The following is a 17750-nucleotide window of genomic DNA, read 5'->3' as shown; positions in this document are numbered from 1 at the left end:
GAAAGAGTCAGAATGGAAGAGATGAAGGGAGGCAGGGCAGGAAAAGAAAAGATGGATGGAGGACCATGGGGAGAAACTGGAGGAAGAGGAGATTCAGAGCATTTTGGTTTGTGGGGTCAGGCCTTGGGTCAGTATCAACTCTATAAAATACACACAAACAAACTAAAATGCACATACACACACTCACAACCACAGATGTTCACAGTTTCTATAGCTCACAGACAAACACTCCCAATGGTCTTTCGGCTCTGCTACTTTGGTGGTTAGGGACTGGTAGCTACACATTCTGACACTAGCTGAGGGAAAACAATAGACTTTAAAACTGTGCTCGTATCCCGTTTAATAAAAATAAAAAAATGCAAATTGCACCCACTTATTTTTTTCTATTTAACGAGTGCTTTGGCCTTAAAATGTATGACATCATCACTCAATATATCTGTATTACATAAGCGTGTAGTAAGATACTTTATACAGTATAGCAGATTATCCTAGCAGTATTGCCTAGCAGCCTGACCTACCTACCATTTTATTTAATGTTAAAAATGTCCATGTCACTCAGCGTATCCCTGTATTTATTTTTTATATAAGTGTTTGTGTTTAGGTTAAGGTGCTGGGTTAGGCAATTAGTATATACTATTAAGGTAAAAAGCCCCAAAGGATTGCACCATAACTCTATTCAGTGTCCTCAAATCAACATGTGTCTTCTATTAACAAAGGCCATCCTAAATATTTAACAGGAACAGCTACATTATGCATTTATTTAAAAACTCCCAAACTGACTGAATTTGGGTTTGTTTCTCAGACTATTTCTGTTGAACCCCCTTCTATGGTTGGCAATGTTATTACTACATATATATATTTATATAGGTAATATGCATGTTCTGAAGACAAAATCAAATTGTAAATGCAAATTAATCTCATATTATCATCATATACCAGAAAATAGTTGCTGTAAGTAAAGTGTAATCTGTATAACATAATTATGCATGAAACTAGTTAATTTCACATCCAGGCAGATACTCACACTGCTCTGTGAATATCTATCTCAACCATATCAGAGTGCATGGTCTGTAGGTCCGTATCAGGTGACTCTTTGATGTGATTAAACGATGCAATTCACATCAGATATGATTTGACCCGAGAAATTATTTTTCAATGAGACACAAAACCTTAACCTTGCAGCATTTCTCTCATTTTGTCTATCCTTCTGTCTTTTATTTTATTTTTTACAGTTAATCTCTTTCACTCCTGTCTCTGCTTTTTTTCATTGCTGTAATAATAATGAAAAAAAAAAGATGCTCCTCTCGTCAATAAAGACACCATCAGATACAAAGGAAGGAGAGAAGGAGCACAGACGGGGGGGATCTGACAATCGCATTAGCCAGACTGCATGGTTGCTTTTTTGGAGAAAAAATAAAGAGAATGGTGTGTTTCTATCTGTGTTTGTGTGCGTGATCCTGTGTGATGCCCCTGATGTTTGTGTATGTGTGTGTGGTAGAGCAGAGAAAGCACTCTGCTGATATTAGCTAGTTCTTCATTCACTTGCTAATGTGATTTCACTCTATACACCACACCCACACACACACACACACACACACACACACACACACACACACACACACACACACACACACACACACACACACACACAACTACACACACACTCCCACAGGAGAAGACCTTGAATGTCAGACACCATCTGTTCCATCTCTCTTTCACTTTCTGTAAAATAATTTCGCTTTTACCTCCATAAATCTCAAAACGCATAAATTATAACGATATAAATTATAACACAGGAAATAGAGTATACAGTGTGTGTATTTGTGTGTGCGTACGTGTTAAAAGTTTGATTCAGAAGGAGTGAAGCATTACAAATAAGATATTGGAGAGGAAGCCGAAGATAAAGGTTTTAGGTTTATTTACATAACACAATATTTGCTGTTTTTTAATCTGGCTGCGTTTTTATCACGAAGCTCCTTACGTTAACATGAATTCACACAATTTTTCAAAAGGATCTGCAAAAATGCAAAAAATAGATCGTGAGTTGAGAGAGTAGTGTTCGGTTTGGGTGAGGGAGCAGCATGTTGCCCATGGAAACGAGCAAAACTCTGTCTTTTTATGCAGCTCATCAATGCCTGTGTGTTAGTTATAAGCTAGCTAAACTGTAATAGACGAAATTGAACTGAGAAATTCTTCTTCTTGTGGTGTTACCAAACAGCTGCATTGCCACCACCCTTTGGGCTGGAGTGGGGCTCACCCAGATTTGCATGTATGTGAGAAATGCAAGACAGATGCAAGTGGATTTGTGATCTGGTTAACACGGACACATATATGTGGTGTATCCAAAAGTATATTCAATTGTATCTGGAATTGATCTGCATTTTAGACACTTTAAATTAAAAGTAAAAATCGGTCCTAATAAATAAAAATGCGTCACCAATATGTTACCCTGGTCAGATTATGTCCCACTTGAATTAATCTGCATTTATGCTGCAACTACTACACAGTCAATACAGTCAAAAAAGAGTTTCCTTTATAGCTTCTGTCACCTATAGTTGCTAGAATGCACTTATTTATATTTGGCAATGGTTACGAGTTGCCTTTATTCATGCAACTGTTCTTTTTGCGTAGCATTTCCTCCTCTGACAAAAGTGTTTAGTGTAAAAATGCTTTTTTAAATTGTTCGTCTGTCACCAAGACTCTTTCTTTGAGTTATTTAATTTACTCTGCTTTCAGGATTGCCAGATTGCACAAATTTTATTTATTGCTCCTCATCTGTCATTGTGTTTTTGTACTCTAGTGTTTACAGTAGCACAGCTGCAAAGCTTGCATTTAAATGTGAAGAGATCATTTAGTTTGGAAGTGACACCCTGTGCTTCAGTACACGCACATCGTGACTAGCATGCCTGTATTTTGGTCTCAACATGGGGGGAAGAAATTCAAGAAGGGCAGTAAAATAACAGTAAGGAAAGCACATTAATGAATCATACAGTAAAGAGCAAAAGGAAGATATGTTAAAAGCTTGGAGATGAGAGGAGAGAGTGACCAAAAATAGGAAGGCTGCGGAGACAGAGAAATACAAATATGGATTGGTAACAGAGGGATAGATCAAAGAGATGCCACCATGCAAGCTTTGAGTGGTATTGGACTAGATGAGAGAAAACGAAGAAATACAAAAGGAGCAAGTCAGCTACGAAGGACAAACTAAAAGAAATGGGAAACTGACAACAAGTGAAAGCAAATTGAGAGGAAAGATAGAAGCATGTTTTATAGAGTGAAGCACAGTTTGGATGAGCAGAAAGGTGGATGGACTGATTATAGAAAAGCATAGCAAAGTTTCTGCACTTGTTATCGCAGGGTAGGTGAAGTTTCTTGTCGCGTCTGTCTTCCATCTGCGACGACTAATAAAGGGTCTCAAAGAGTTGTCCTATTTCATAGGATAAGATATCAACCACCAACCCTTGTAACTTTTCTCTGAGGGGTAAAGGTAAAAATAATAAATTACATTGGCCCCAAGGGGTTTGGACAAGGAGAAAATGAATGCAATATGAAAAGGAAAAGGTGAGAACGGAAAGAAAATAAGAGGAGGCTTGAGAGATGAAAAGAGGGGAGAGGTGATGAAGTGGATTCATACAGTAAGGATAAAAGCAAGGTTGGAGAGAGACGAAGGAGATGAAAGAAGGTGTGAAAGGACATATAGATGGACGGCTGGTTCTTAATGAAACGGTTGGCTATGGTTGTTTTACTCTTAAAAAATCTGATTAATTGAAACTTATGGAAAAGATGAGAACATATTGAAAAGACAGATGAGTGCAAGGAAGGTTTGGAATAATATAGAACTAAAGGAAGTCAATGCATTGATTGTGAATGTTGAATATATTTCAAAAAGACTAACTGGAGATGCTGGTTATGCTATAGATCGAAGGTTTCCTTGTTTGTGAAAGGTAGAGGTCACGGACAGACATAATATTTCTTACCAAAATCCCATTAGCCAGTCAGAGATTCCTTTTAACAACTCACAAGTACAAATCTTGCACACAAATTGAGTTGGTTCCTATGTCAAGTATTTTCTGATATTCATTTAGTGTTTTTTTTCTTCTATTTTTTATAAAAAAAATAAGGCAGGAAGCACTTGAGTGGGACACACAGTTCAGAGGAGTGAGTCAATATAAATCCGGAACTAACAGCCAACTAATGAATAACTATTGAATCAGTTCCAAAAAATAAACAAGGCGACCCATGTAATGCTTAAAGAAACAAGAGATTTATGTTATCCCATGTTTAAAAGTATCACAGGCTGTACTCTGACTGGGATGAAGGCTAGAGATTAAACAAAGATAGATGCCAGAGGGAGATGGTTTGTGTAGGGTGAGTAGAGCGATGAAATGCAATGTAGGTAGAAAAGAAAGGTGTTTTAGAGAAGGGATTCAAAATAAAGACAGGGATTAGAAATTAGGGGACTGAAGTGAAAACGTAAGGATGTAACACAAGGGTGATGAGGAAGAAACATAAGAAAGTAAAAAAAAAAAAAAAAAGACAAGTAGAAGAGAAGAGAGATGTGTGATGGCTGTGTGAGAGGAACTGCTATGGCACTGCAGAGGTTTCGCCGTTATTCCACCTCGCTGTTCTGTACAAAAGGTACAGACATGGTAGAGGGAGGCATTGCATAATCTCTGTTTGAAAGGGGCAAGAGAGAAGAGTGGAGATGAAATGTGTAAGAGGGAAGAAGGACAAGAAGTAAGTCGACCTAATGCTATAGGAAGGGCTGGTGCGAGTGGGTTGAGGAAGAGGAAGAGGAGGAGAGATGAAAGAGGAAGGGAGGAAGGGAGGAGATGAAAGGAAGGAGGGAAGCATAAGAAAAGAAAGAATGGTAGCTGCAGGACAAGAAATAATGCATTGCAATGGCGGGTAGATGGTTTGGCTCTTGTCCAGACCTAAAGAAATAAAATAAAATGCCGGCCTTCCATTCCTCCTTCTCTCTTCTTCCTCATTTATGCAGAAAGCAAAAAAGGTTAGTTGTGTGTAAGCTTATTTTTGGCGGACACACTCAAGCGTGAAGTAATGCTTAAAGGCGGCCTTGCCTCCTTACTTGACTCCTGTTTGTTGTCTACCTATTTGTACACAAACCCAGTTTCAATTTTACTGATTATCTAACCAAGGCTCACATTTTTGTTGATAATCATGTTCTGCCCCAGGCAGTGTCAGACAGTGGTACTGGTAGAAGTGTAATCTAACTGGCAAGTATAATTATTACGGTAACCAAATGTCCAGGCTTGTTTTGGTATGTCCTGGTTTCAAGCTGGCTGTCCCAAGTTATGACAAATATCTGTAAAACACTAAAATGTCCCTGTTTCATTTTGATGAAAATAATTATATTATACCTGTTTTCAGCACTTACATAGATTTAAGTTGTATCTTAAAATAACAACAACATCAACCATGTAGAATTTCAGTAATAAAAACATTTGACAGGCATTTCAGTTTTGGAATTTTAGAGTTACTTGACCAGTAATGACGAGCTGAATCATAGCTGTTTGGCCTTTTGTGGTTCTCCTGCGCAATTAATGTGTTTGTGATAACTTGCTGATAATGTCAACACATTCTTCTTTGTGTATCTACAGGCTCACAGGCTTCCAGGTTCCTACACCTGTCACCAGCACAGGAAATGTCTTCTCTTTGAGGTTGACCAGTGACTTTGCTGTCTCTGCACACGGCTTCAAACTCAACTACGAAGGTCAGTCAGTGTCTTTATATGTTTGTGTGTGTGAGGTGCTATTTGAGAATGTATAGGCTGTGCTGCAATGTTGACATCTAGAGCTCAGAATAATGAACAATGTAAATAACAACCAATAGCTAGTTACCAAATGTCAGATATAAGTCCAGCTCCATAGCTGTGGGTTAGAGCCATGTAAGAAACAAAGAAGAGTGTTCAGACAGCAAAACTCCCTTGGTAGTGCTCTTGCTTTCGAAGTAATTGAGCAGGTGCACTGTGTGTTGTTTACCCGGAGCAACCCCTGTTGATATTTCCTAGACACATTATACTAGAGAAAACTAAATACCACACACAGAACCTTTTTCATAAGGTTATCTGTTTTTCTTTTGGTAACACTTTACTTTAAGTCCCCCTAGTTAGAATGTGAGAGCTGTATTAATATTTTATAAAAAGGTGATAATACACTATAATGTAAGTAATGTAAGTTGATATTACATATCATATGTATTTTTAAGTCTTTATGAATGTTCAGTATTTGTCAGCAATCAGAATTTCTCCAATGAAGACATATTTTATATCATTACAACTGTGTTTTACATTGAGTGATTTTCATTATCTGTTCATTCACCATCATCCGTTTATGGGGGCTGAATAAGGGGACCTGAAGCAAGATGTTTTTCCTGTTGCAGACATAGCGTACATTACTTGTTTTCAATTATTATGTAAGGCCATTCAGATTTTGAAAGTTTTTAGGGAAAACTGCCATGTTCTGAACTGAATCCATTCCCTGACTCCTTTGCCTTCAGCACAGGAAAGGACTTCCTAATGGGTGACAAGTTCATTCCTTTTCAACATGGCAGGCTGTCAAAATTCAAAGAGAGAGGAAAGCTCAGGCAGAGCAGGACACAGAATGAGAGCATACTCAAGTATAGGCATTATAGGCTTTCAGGGACAGACACACAGGATTTGTGCTCATACTTATGTCAAAGAACAACAATCTACCAGATTTTGCGAATCCGTCCATTTTCACTTAAGAAAAACAATCGATATTTGAAATGTATTCTTGTTGTTATATTTGTTTTTGTTTTTACCAAGGGGATTACATTTTTTTCTTACTAAGACTTAATATGGCAGTTGCCTCCAGAGGGAACTTGGCCCATTCTAAGGGTAGCTAAAGCACAAATTTTTGCCCATACTTATGTCAAAGAACAACAATCTACCAGATTTTGCGAATCCGTCCATTTTTACTCTCCAAAACTAAGGGATTGGGCACTAAAACATCTTACCCAATGCACATATTGATTAACTTTAACTAAAACAGACAGACTTTAAGTACATTTTTCACTTAAGAAAAACAATCGATATTTGAAATGTATTCTTGTTGTTATATTTGTTTTTGTTTTTACCAAGGGGATTACATTTTTTTCTTACTAAGACTTAATATGGCAGTTGCCTCCAGAGGGAACTTGGCCCATTCTAAGGGTAGCTAAAGCACAAATTTTTGCCCTTTCCCTCCAGGGCCTGAGTAAACATCACGGTACCATTTTCACAGATGAAAGAAGAGATAGGAATAGTCGAAGTGATGGTTAAAATTAGAACTCACTATGTATCAGCACCACGTCCTGTGTGCATTAACGTTTTCAGATTAGATTTAGATAAGAAAAACTTTGATGTCCTCAATGAGGCAGTTAGTTCCGGAGCATAAAACAGAGGAGCATTAAATTGTCCACCGGAGGCACACACATGACACTGCGCAAATCAACAAAACAAATAAGTACACAATTATGTAGCTCCTTGCTATTTTCTGTGATCTGTTGAGATGTCATTTAAAAGGAAACAGTGCAAGACATTTACTCACTACAGTAGATAATAAGCATTAAACATTAGGTTTTACAAAATGCAATGTCATTACCCATAGGTTTGATTAACATTACAATATTATACTTATTGTTACACATCCGAATACTCTGTTGCAATGTATATGTTAAAGTGGCAGAGGTAAACAAGTGTATGAGATGCAGTCAAGTTAGTAAAATCTATTCAGGCTTTCGTGCCATTGTGAAAAAGGCCCTTTTGAAAAGAAATAAGGCTGGTATCATGTTTAATGTATATTGAATGTATGTTTGCACAATTCTGTTCATTAACTTACAGAGGACAGACTGTTCACATTCACATGCATGCATTAACACACAAAACACTCACACAGTGTTGGTCACAGCTGGTTGCTGTTGAAAATGACTGCTTAACGGTCTCTCTGTGTGTCCCTCTGCATCCTTCTAAGGGCCTTTGTGCTCGTCTGGATGTAGGTTGGATGGTTGCTGGATGTTCAGTTTGTTGATACGTGTGTCTGGTTTGCCCGCATAATGACAATATCACTGATTGCAAAGTGCCTTGGTGAAAGTCTGCACACATGCTGCATCTGAGTTTGTGTGTGCATATCTGTGTGTGTGTTTGTGCTACTTGTACGTCCAAGCAGTTGTCCCAGATTTATTCACTGGCACTAGTTTCCACTTCCTACTTGGCCCATGTTGATTATGTGTGCATCTCTATGGGTGTGTGTTTATATTCGTGTGTGTTTGTGTGTCTGTGTGTGCGACACAGAAAGACTTTGCTCCAGGGGATTTATCTGAAGAGTTCCTTGTTTCCGATACATTCAGCTGTTTGACTTCCTCTGTGTGTGTGTGTGTGTGTGTGTGTGTGTGTGTGTGTGTGTGTGTGTGTGTGTGTGTGTGTGTGTGTGTGTGTGTGTGTGTGTGTGTGTGTGTGTGTGTGTGTGTGTGTGTGTGTGTGAAAGGGAGAGTGTAGTCACACTTGGCATTTGCAAAAATGCAACATTATGCTGATGATCTGTCTGTCTTTCTATATTCTGCATCTCATACTGCCCAAAACATGCGGCTTGGCTGTGAGCTTTTCTTAGAAGGAATTATCCGCCCTGGTTTGGACAATTTTTGGCGAATCATCTTTTCTCCATGTAATCCTTCTGCCTAATCTGTTACTGGAGCCAATTCAGATTAGATTAGATTTCTGCAGGTATTACCTTAGCATTTTCAACAATACATTTATAGAAAATACCTGGAAATAATCATCAGCATTATTAATGAAAGTACAAAAGGTAAAATTTGAACCACTATAAGAACTTCTGAAATCACTGTTTGAATCTCTCACTCTCTGACTCTAACTCAAACAGACACACACAGGCCAACACACACAATATCTACATGTTACCGATCTAGGAGTAAGACTACTCCCCCCATGTGTGAAGCATGTGTATTGTGCAAACATTATAATCTACCAAAGCAAGTATTAATTAATCTGATTAAATTTCTAGCGATTTTAATACAAAGAGTACCCTGTACAAGATAATGTAAATTGGGGATTGGAACAATAAAGGGATTAGTGTAGCATCAGGCGTTTTTACCAGACTGCTGTGTAGAGGGAACCAAGGCAATGCTCTATGATCCAACACTTACCTTTGGTCATGAGCTTCCAGTCATGACTGAGAGAGCGTGATCACAACCAAACTGTGTTTGCTTTACAGAGAGACTCACCTTATGAGGGTGAGAAGCTAAGAAATATAGAAGGAGGTCGGAGTCCTTTACATTGAAATAGGCGAGCCATTTGGGAATCTGATTAGGAAGCCTAATGGACATGTTGCCATTGAGTCATTCCCGGGAAGTGAAACCAGGAGGAAACCCTGGGGAACACCAAGAAGATGCTGGAGGGCTTTCACATCCCACCACACCTGTGAGTGCCTCGGGACTCACAAGCCAAAAAGTCTGTATGGATAGATGGATGAAGGGATTACAGCACTGTATTATTACAATACAAAACAGAGATACATGAAAAAGGTTAATTAATCGATCGCTTGGTAGGAGGGGATTTTACAATTGGCAGCGCAAAGGTACAGTAGTGTGACTCTATCCTTTACAGCCTGTCTGCTTGGTGGGATGCACTTTCATCCTTGAACATTTTATCCTCTTCCTCTGAAGACTGTCAGGTCATAACTAATTCATACACTAGCACATACTATGCAGTGTGTATAGATGCATGTGTGTGAGAAACAAAGAGAAAGTGAACTATGTATTATTTAGCATGATGTCGGAGGCAGTTTGATAGTGTGTTGATGAGACAGAATCATAGATTATCACAGCACTTGGACACACACACACACACACACACACACACACACACACACACACACACACACACACACACACACACACACACACACACACACACACACACACACACACACACACACACACACACACACACACACACACACTTTTCTTTCTTACCATGGTCATTGTTGAAGAATTATTCCTTTTGTTTCCTCTTACTCCTCCTCCTCCTCCTCCTTATTTATCTTCACCACCTTGTTCATCTTCATACATCTACTGTTATTTGTATTTTTTTTACAAGATTTGACCTTTATTGACTTGTGTTTTGACTTAATTGAAGTAGAAAAACTCAAGTCAATACTAAATGAAATAGTTTTATATCACCTTCCTCTAAAGACAATATGAAAGTACATCTTTTGGACATTTTCATGTGAGAGCGTGACACAAGTTCATAACATAAAGTACTGCAGTTATATTAAGAACTGTATGTGATTTTTCTCTTTAATTTTAGACGAATAGTTTAATTGCTGTTCTTGTTGTTCAGAGGCATGTGCTAACATAAGAAGCACATAATGTACAGACATAGACATGCATACCATACACAAGCAGACACACAGCTCCCAGATGTAATCATCTTCCTCAGAACATGGACCGGAGAACATGTTCTTCAGCCAAGGACATGCTGCCATGTGACTAACAAGTCAGCAGAGATTTAATTTCACTCCCCTCATCTTCAACCTTTCTTCACTTCTGCTATTTTTCATCTTCTCCTCTGCACTGATATTATCTCCACTGCTTGTTTTTCCCTTCTCTATGACTACCAGCGATACACTTTTTACCTCCATTTACACTTACCACAGAGAGTTTACATAGTTCCTCAAGAGAAAGACTAATAAAATATAGAAGAGGGGGGAAAAAACAACAGAAAACACATCAAATGGAAAATGGTTTAAGGTGCACAACACACTCAGAATGTGTATTTCTTCATAGCAAACGAAAAGCAGGAACAACAGGTTCCCATATAGTCTATCGAACACAAATCAGAATCACACACATTTTGTCTTGTAAAAAAATTATTTTCATTTAAAGTGGTCAGCCCTTAAGATTTCAGTCCTGGTTGATTTAGATTATCTATTTTAGTGAAAACAATGGAATTTTACTCAGAGTTTTGTTTTTGTTGGTATGTGCTTTATTTTGAAGGGATTTGAGGTATAAATTCTGACTGAAGCAAGGAGGGAGAAATTGACATCGGTCCAAATGAAATAAGATAAATGGAGAAATGACCTTCTTTCGATCGGTCCACTCCTTTACCTTCATCTTTTTGGGGTTTTTTGAAATTGTATTTCTGCAAACAAACAGTTCGCTGCTGGCAGCAGGTTAAGCACTTTGGGAGCTCTCACTGGCCAGATGTCACTTACATCAATAGACCCTTCTCCATCTGGGCATTTATCCATCAGTTTCACACAATATTGTGGAGAGTGTTATTTACTCACAGATATTTACAGCCAATACAGTGACCTTCTAGGCACACATTTAGTTCCTCAACCTGCTCAGCCACCAGCTTCATATCGATGATTCACATTTTCTAGGAGGGAGCTAAAAGAAATCTCACTTCACTCACACCATTTTTGAGTTCATTTCATCTTTTGATTTACTTATATTTTTCGTCACCTCTTTGTTTTCAACAGCATTTAGATGCATGAGCAGCAATGAAGGGATAAGCTGAATTCTAAACACTTTTTCTTGACAAGTACGGTAGAAAATAAGGAGGAAAAGTAAGCTAAGTAAAACAAAATAAGTGGGCCAGGATTAAAGCCATTTGCCTGTAGGGTCATTGCTCCCTCTGGATCCATAAAATATGTGGGCAATAACCACCTTGGTCACCTGTTGACGCTTTTGCATCAAACCTAGTTTAATTTTGTTCAGGAAGTGTGCTGTTTTGTTAGAACAGGGTTTAATCTCTCTCGACATTAAATTCAGTAAACAAACATATTTTGTTGTGAAAGCGTTCCTTAATCATCTCCTGCATCAATTATGTTTCAGGCTCGAGCACTATTTGCCAGTCAGGGCAGTAAACACGAGCCGACAACATTCAATCCTCACGGTGATGAGTATGATCAGGCTTCTGCATGCATGGACACTGAAACCAGCTCCTCAGAGGAAACACTGAATGATTGTGCAGCTGATGGCCAATGTTCCAGTGAAAACTGAGCAGTAGGGGCTGAACGTAGTTAGAAAAGCGTTTGTATCCATGTACAGAGGCCATTAAAAGAGCAATCCACCATTTATTTCTCTGTGTCTCTGATCCCTTATCAGTGCTTGATTGATTGATTTTGACTCTTGTCTCTTTGACTTGAACATGATCTGAGTGTAAAAGTCAAGTGTGTGTGTGTGTGTGTGTGTGTGTGTGTGTGTGTGTGTGTGTGTGTGTGTGTGTGTGTGTGTGTGTGTGTGTGTGTGTGTGTGTGTGTGTGTGTGTGTGTGTCCCCTTACATCTGACCGCATAGGTCAGTGATGTATATTGCACCGACTGTGTGTGTTTGTGCGCCTACACGTGCATGGGTATGTGATTGAGGTTCTGGCTGTGGCTTCTCTGATCTTTATCAAAGAGACCTGAGGGTACTGATAATATCCACTCCTCTATCGTCCATCCATCTGTCTGTCTGTCTATCTTCTTTCTCACTTTCATTGATCATTCAGTCTTTCTCTACATCCCTCAATTCAACAATTTCATCCAGGTAAATGAATGGCATCATGGGAAAGAGAAGGTGACCCTAATAGTGGAGGTTGGTTGAAGGAGCTGAACCTTAATATGATTTGGAAGGTGATAATATAGTATATGGTAATGTAAAAAAAAACATACATATATTCAAAATATTCTAGATTTACAAATTCAGCAAAACATTTTTCAGTTTTTATTGTACATTTTGTCATTGCAAGTGTTATGAACCAAGCAGGAGGAGAAGCTCTGAGTGTAATGGTCTCAGTTTGTGATGGGATTATAATCATTTTCTTTTGTCCAGTTGGTTTCTTATGCAGGGATATTAATGGACTCTAAATGTATATAAAGCACTTCATTTTGACACCACCAGTAAGCTGGTAAAGCTTTACTTTAACTTTCTCTGGAAGAGTGAAAATACCGGCTCTACAAGACAGTATCATTGTTGGAGAACAGAAGCTCAGGCTGGGCCTGTTGATGGTTGCCCTGGAACTAATGGTGAGATTTTTATGGTCTTGCCCAAGTTTCATTTTTCTAATGGCATTTCGAATAACCAAGCTTTCCCCCTCAGGCAAGTTCTTCCTTAGAAAGCCCCATGTTCTCAACATGGAAAGTCCCAACCTTTTGACACCAGTATTTCCAGGGTATTCCAAAGTTCATTTTTTAAAAGCTTTAATTCTTTCCAAGTTATACATTGAGCCAAACAGCTTATATGGTAAATCACTAAACTCATACTATTAACACTTGTTCTGATATATTGATTTCATAGATGGGTGCTTAAAACATTAAATACATTTATGAGTGCTAGCCTACTATGACAAATCAAACTCCAACATCATCAACTATCTGCTTTTCTTTTTTTTTAACTGTATCTGTATTTATTTATTTATCTCCCCTTTTCCCCCACCAATTGTAGACACTCAATATATTTAGCACTTACAATATACCCGTACTCAATATTGATCTTGATCTTAAGAGCGGTCTCAAGACCATTTTTTGAAGGTCTCGGCCTCGTCTTTGAATCCACTGCATTTTTACTCGCTCATTACATTACATTACTGTCATTTAGCAGACGCTTTTATCCAAAGCGACTTACAATAAGTGTATTCAGCATAGGTATTCAAGAGAACTACTAGCCACCATAAGTCATAAGTGCATCTCCTTTCTTAAAGCTAATGTCTCTGTCTCAGACAAAGAGGACTCTAGAACTATGGCTCCTTTCATATGTTCATATATATGAAAAATGAGAATGGAATGAGTCATCTCTGTCCCTGGAGAATAGTGGTTTACAGTAGAGTGGTGTGTGTTTGTATGCGCCTGTGTATAATATATGTTTATGTGTCATACGTACATATTCCTAACCCACACCTTAAGTGAGTAAGGAATAGGAGAGGATAGAAAATGAGAGGAGGAACTCCCGGTAACAATGTAATGTGCTCTATCCTTTCTAGTTGAACTGGAGAAATCAATGCTGTTTTAAAGCTGTGTGACTGTTCATTATTTACAGTGTGAATGAAGCTCCTCACTGTTCGAACAGTAGCAAGGTCAGATTAAATGCAGGGGCATCAATCAGAACAATCACACACGCACACACACATAGTGACAGTAGGTGTGGAGAGCAGACTGTATAAAGCAGAATTTTGAAGGCACATATGGGTTTTGAATTTATACCTCCGTCTACCAATCATCCATTTTTGAGTTTTCTTTATTGCTATGGTGGGGACTCGGATGATGTCCCAAAAGCATCAAAATGCAATGAAAAAACATGAGTTATACAAATGTCAGCAGCTACCAGTACCTCATACACCTCTAAATCACGATGATTTTGGATGTTCACATCTGTGGCAATGCAGCATTTGTAACCCACTGTAAAATACAGTTACTTGCAAATGATCAAACAAATCACAAGCCTGTTGACACGACTGTGACACAGTCATATATCTCATCAAGCGAGCTGTCCCGTTGCAATCTTTTAGATATTTTACTTTATTGTAATGCCTTTTCTTTTTCTGTTTTTGGTTGGTCCGAATCCCATGAAAATACCAAAGTACCACAACAACCTTCCTTATTTTTTTTTGCACATATATAGAGCATGAAATACATGTATGTATTTATTTTTATACTTGCTCTAATTTATTTTGTTAATGAGAAATCAAATTGGCAAGGGCTGCCGGTCCTTCATTTTGTGGATAGACAATATAGATGAGTGACACAAAAAAAGTCCCAAGTAATTATTCCTACAATGCTCTAATACATAACGCAACAAACAATGAATGGGTTTTTAGTGTTAAAGAGAAGAAGTGGGACTCCACAAGGTTACCCTGCATTGTCAACAGCAAGACACATTAGCTTGTTATCAGATCATTGTATATAATTCTATAAATTTACAGTACAAAATAGCTGCCAGATGTCCACACAATGTATAATGGATAAAGTCTTTACAGTAAATGCCTGCCAAAATCTTTGTATCGGCTTAAGCAGGACACTGTGCCTCACATAACAAAAGTCCTACAAATGACAAAGTAATGTGATAACTGGATGAAACTAACTAATTCAATGACAGATTTATATTAAGAAGCTGCCAAATGTTTTACTGCCATGAAAGGATACGCGTCTAACATCAAACACTGTCCAAAAAAGCATCATCAATCTGATACCTAGATAATGTAATCAGAGTAAAGTGAAGTTTTCTAATGCCTGGATTGGCAAGAAAGGAATTTGACTCCAAAAGAAGTCCAGTGAATTATATATTGGCCTCGTATCTGAATGATATTTAAAACTGTGTTGGAATTATAGTGATCGGCTATCAAACCCTGTCTGTGCCAGGACAGAGTGGAATTTACATCGAATGATAAATTGATTTGATATTCAGGTCTGTCAGACAAACACTGGCCACCTGGTTAAAATATAGGCTGTGCTGGTATATAGTTAATATCAGTGTGTGTGAAAGTGTGTTTATGTGCTACAGCAGTGTGTGTGTGTGTGTGTGTGTGTGTGTGTGTGTGTGTGTGTGTGTGTGTGTGTGTGTGTGTGTGTGTGTGTGTGTGTGTGTGTTTATGTGTATGTGAGTGTGAGTTGATAATAATACAGCCTCCTGGCCAATGTCAGTCCATTATTCAGCTTTATATTAGCCAACCAATCAAACGGCCTCCCTTCAGGGTCACCACCTCAGCCCATCCAATCAGCTGCTCCTGCCAAGCAGGAAGGAATGTCACCTGATTAGCATAACCGGAAAATGAGCATGGTCATGCTGACATGGCGGTTTCTGATGCCGTGAGTCAGACAGCACTCCGAGGAAGGATTCAGAAGAAAGAAAGGTATCCCTCAACACTGTCAGCCATCAAAGAGGTTTTTCCCCAAATGGAACACCATCCCATTAAATGGGATAAGAGACGTCAACCGAATGATCTCTAACCTCTTTAAGCTGCTTCTCCTCATCAGCAGGTTTCATTATTTAAGGTTATTCCATGGGGTTCTCTCTCAATATTTAAATTCTAATTAATTGTTAAAAATGACTATCAGCGCTGTACCCTGCAGCCCCTGTGGTCTGCTTACTATCAGCAGATTTTGTTATTTCAATATCCCACTGCTTTTAATATCTGAAATACTGTCTCCTTAGAAGGAGAATTGCATTAAAGCAGGAGAAAGTAGAGTAACACAGCACTACCAGCTTTGTTCGACTGCTCGAATGATTCATTGGCTTTAGATTCCCTCATTTGATACAGTCGTGAATTTGAGGCTTAGACAAGTTTTATATCTTCACTTTAGATGTCATCACAATGCAAGAACTGCAAGAACTCAACATCAAACCCTTATCATCATGGGATGTTGCTACTTTGATTTGACATTCTTGACATCTTGTATATTTAATGAACATATCTGTAGGACACTTTGTAACCTTTCTCTGAAATACAAATGTATTTTTAGCAGCATTTGAACTTTTTAACTTCAACATTGAATTCACCAATGAATTACCCAGCGAAATCCCTTGTATATGCAACATACTTGGCAATAAACGGCTTCTGATTGTCCATACGTTGTAATGATTTTAGAGTAATGGGATTTTTTTTGCATGGAGAATTTTTGTTTCAATGTCATTGTGAAAGTATGTAAAACACAAAATAATAAAACAACTGCAGAGCCAATAATAAAATCTTTGGGGAAAATATTATCGTAACACCAGATTTTGATCGTATGCAGTCAGCTGTGGAACAAAAGCAAGTGAATCTCATTAGAATAACTCTTTACTTTGCAGCAGATAGGCAACGGAGTTTTGCCTTGTCATGTCTCTGTCTGTCACAGCAGATAGTTACAATTATTGAAGTTTTGTGCTGTGATGAAAAGAACAACTTTGTTACAAATTGAATCCCCAGAGACTGTGCACCCCCAAATACACACAAATACAAAAAACGCAAACGCAATGCCATCATGTGCGCTGAGTGAAATATATTAGTTATGTGCAGAGGGAACAGTTGTTGGGTTGGGTTATGGAAGATGTTGTACTACACTCATTTTCCAAAGACTGCTGATAGAGAAGGAGAAGACAGAAAATGAGGAAATTAAAAGGGACACGATGGAAAGGAGTTGGAAGGACTGAGACAGGACAGAGGCCGGCTGCTTATATCTTAAAGTATTATTCAGCGCAAAGGCCCATGTCAGGTATAGAAACCAATCAACTAAAACAGCTAGAGCAGCTTGTCTTATTAATTCAAGGAATGTGTTTCTTAAATCCTTATCCTCTTTGAACATCAGTGTAATGGTGGGGCTGCATCTGTTGATTATTTTACTAATGAAGTATTCTACTGCTTATTCCACTGATCAGTTAATCCGATAAAAAAACATGTTTCCCCTATTAAGTATCAGTTTTCAATATACAAAGGAGAAAATAAGACGGAATGAATAATTGGTTGGTTGGTAACATTTGTATTGATTTAAATTGCATACAATAATATTATCAGTCAAAACTGAACCCATTAAGTGCATTTAAGTGCCATATTACATTCTGGGATTCAAGGCTCCAAACTGACTTATTTCACCACCGTCCTGGAAATTAGCTGAAAAATTATTTCAACCTCCATCACTGTTAACACTGAAAACATGTGATTGTTCTCTATAGTGGATACTTGCATACAAATACACAATTCAAATTATTAGGAAATAAACTATTGTATTATATTAAAAAAATAGCTTTATTCAA

At 38.1% G+C, this 17750-nt stretch overlaps 1 protein-coding gene across 1 annotated transcript in view; it reads left to right on the top strand.

Moving 5' to 3' along the window:
* LOC129096798 (CUB and sushi domain-containing protein 3-like) overlaps nucleotides 1-17750 on the top strand; it is a 317998-nt gene that overhangs the window by 100714 nt on the left and 199534 nt on the right. The window contains 1 exon segment of the mRNA XM_054605442.1: nucleotides 5622-5734. Within this exon segment, the coding sequence (XP_054461417.1) occupies nucleotides 5622-5734 (113 nt within the window).

The sequence above is a fragment of the Anoplopoma fimbria genome, chromosome 10, assembly GCF_027596085.1.
Source record: "Anoplopoma fimbria isolate UVic2021 breed Golden Eagle Sablefish chromosome 10, Afim_UVic_2022, whole genome shotgun sequence".
In the NCBI taxonomy this organism is placed as follows: domain Eukaryota; kingdom Metazoa; phylum Chordata; class Actinopteri; order Perciformes; family Anoplopomatidae; genus Anoplopoma; species Anoplopoma fimbria.
This window is presented reverse-complemented; position numbering and strand designations above follow the sequence as displayed.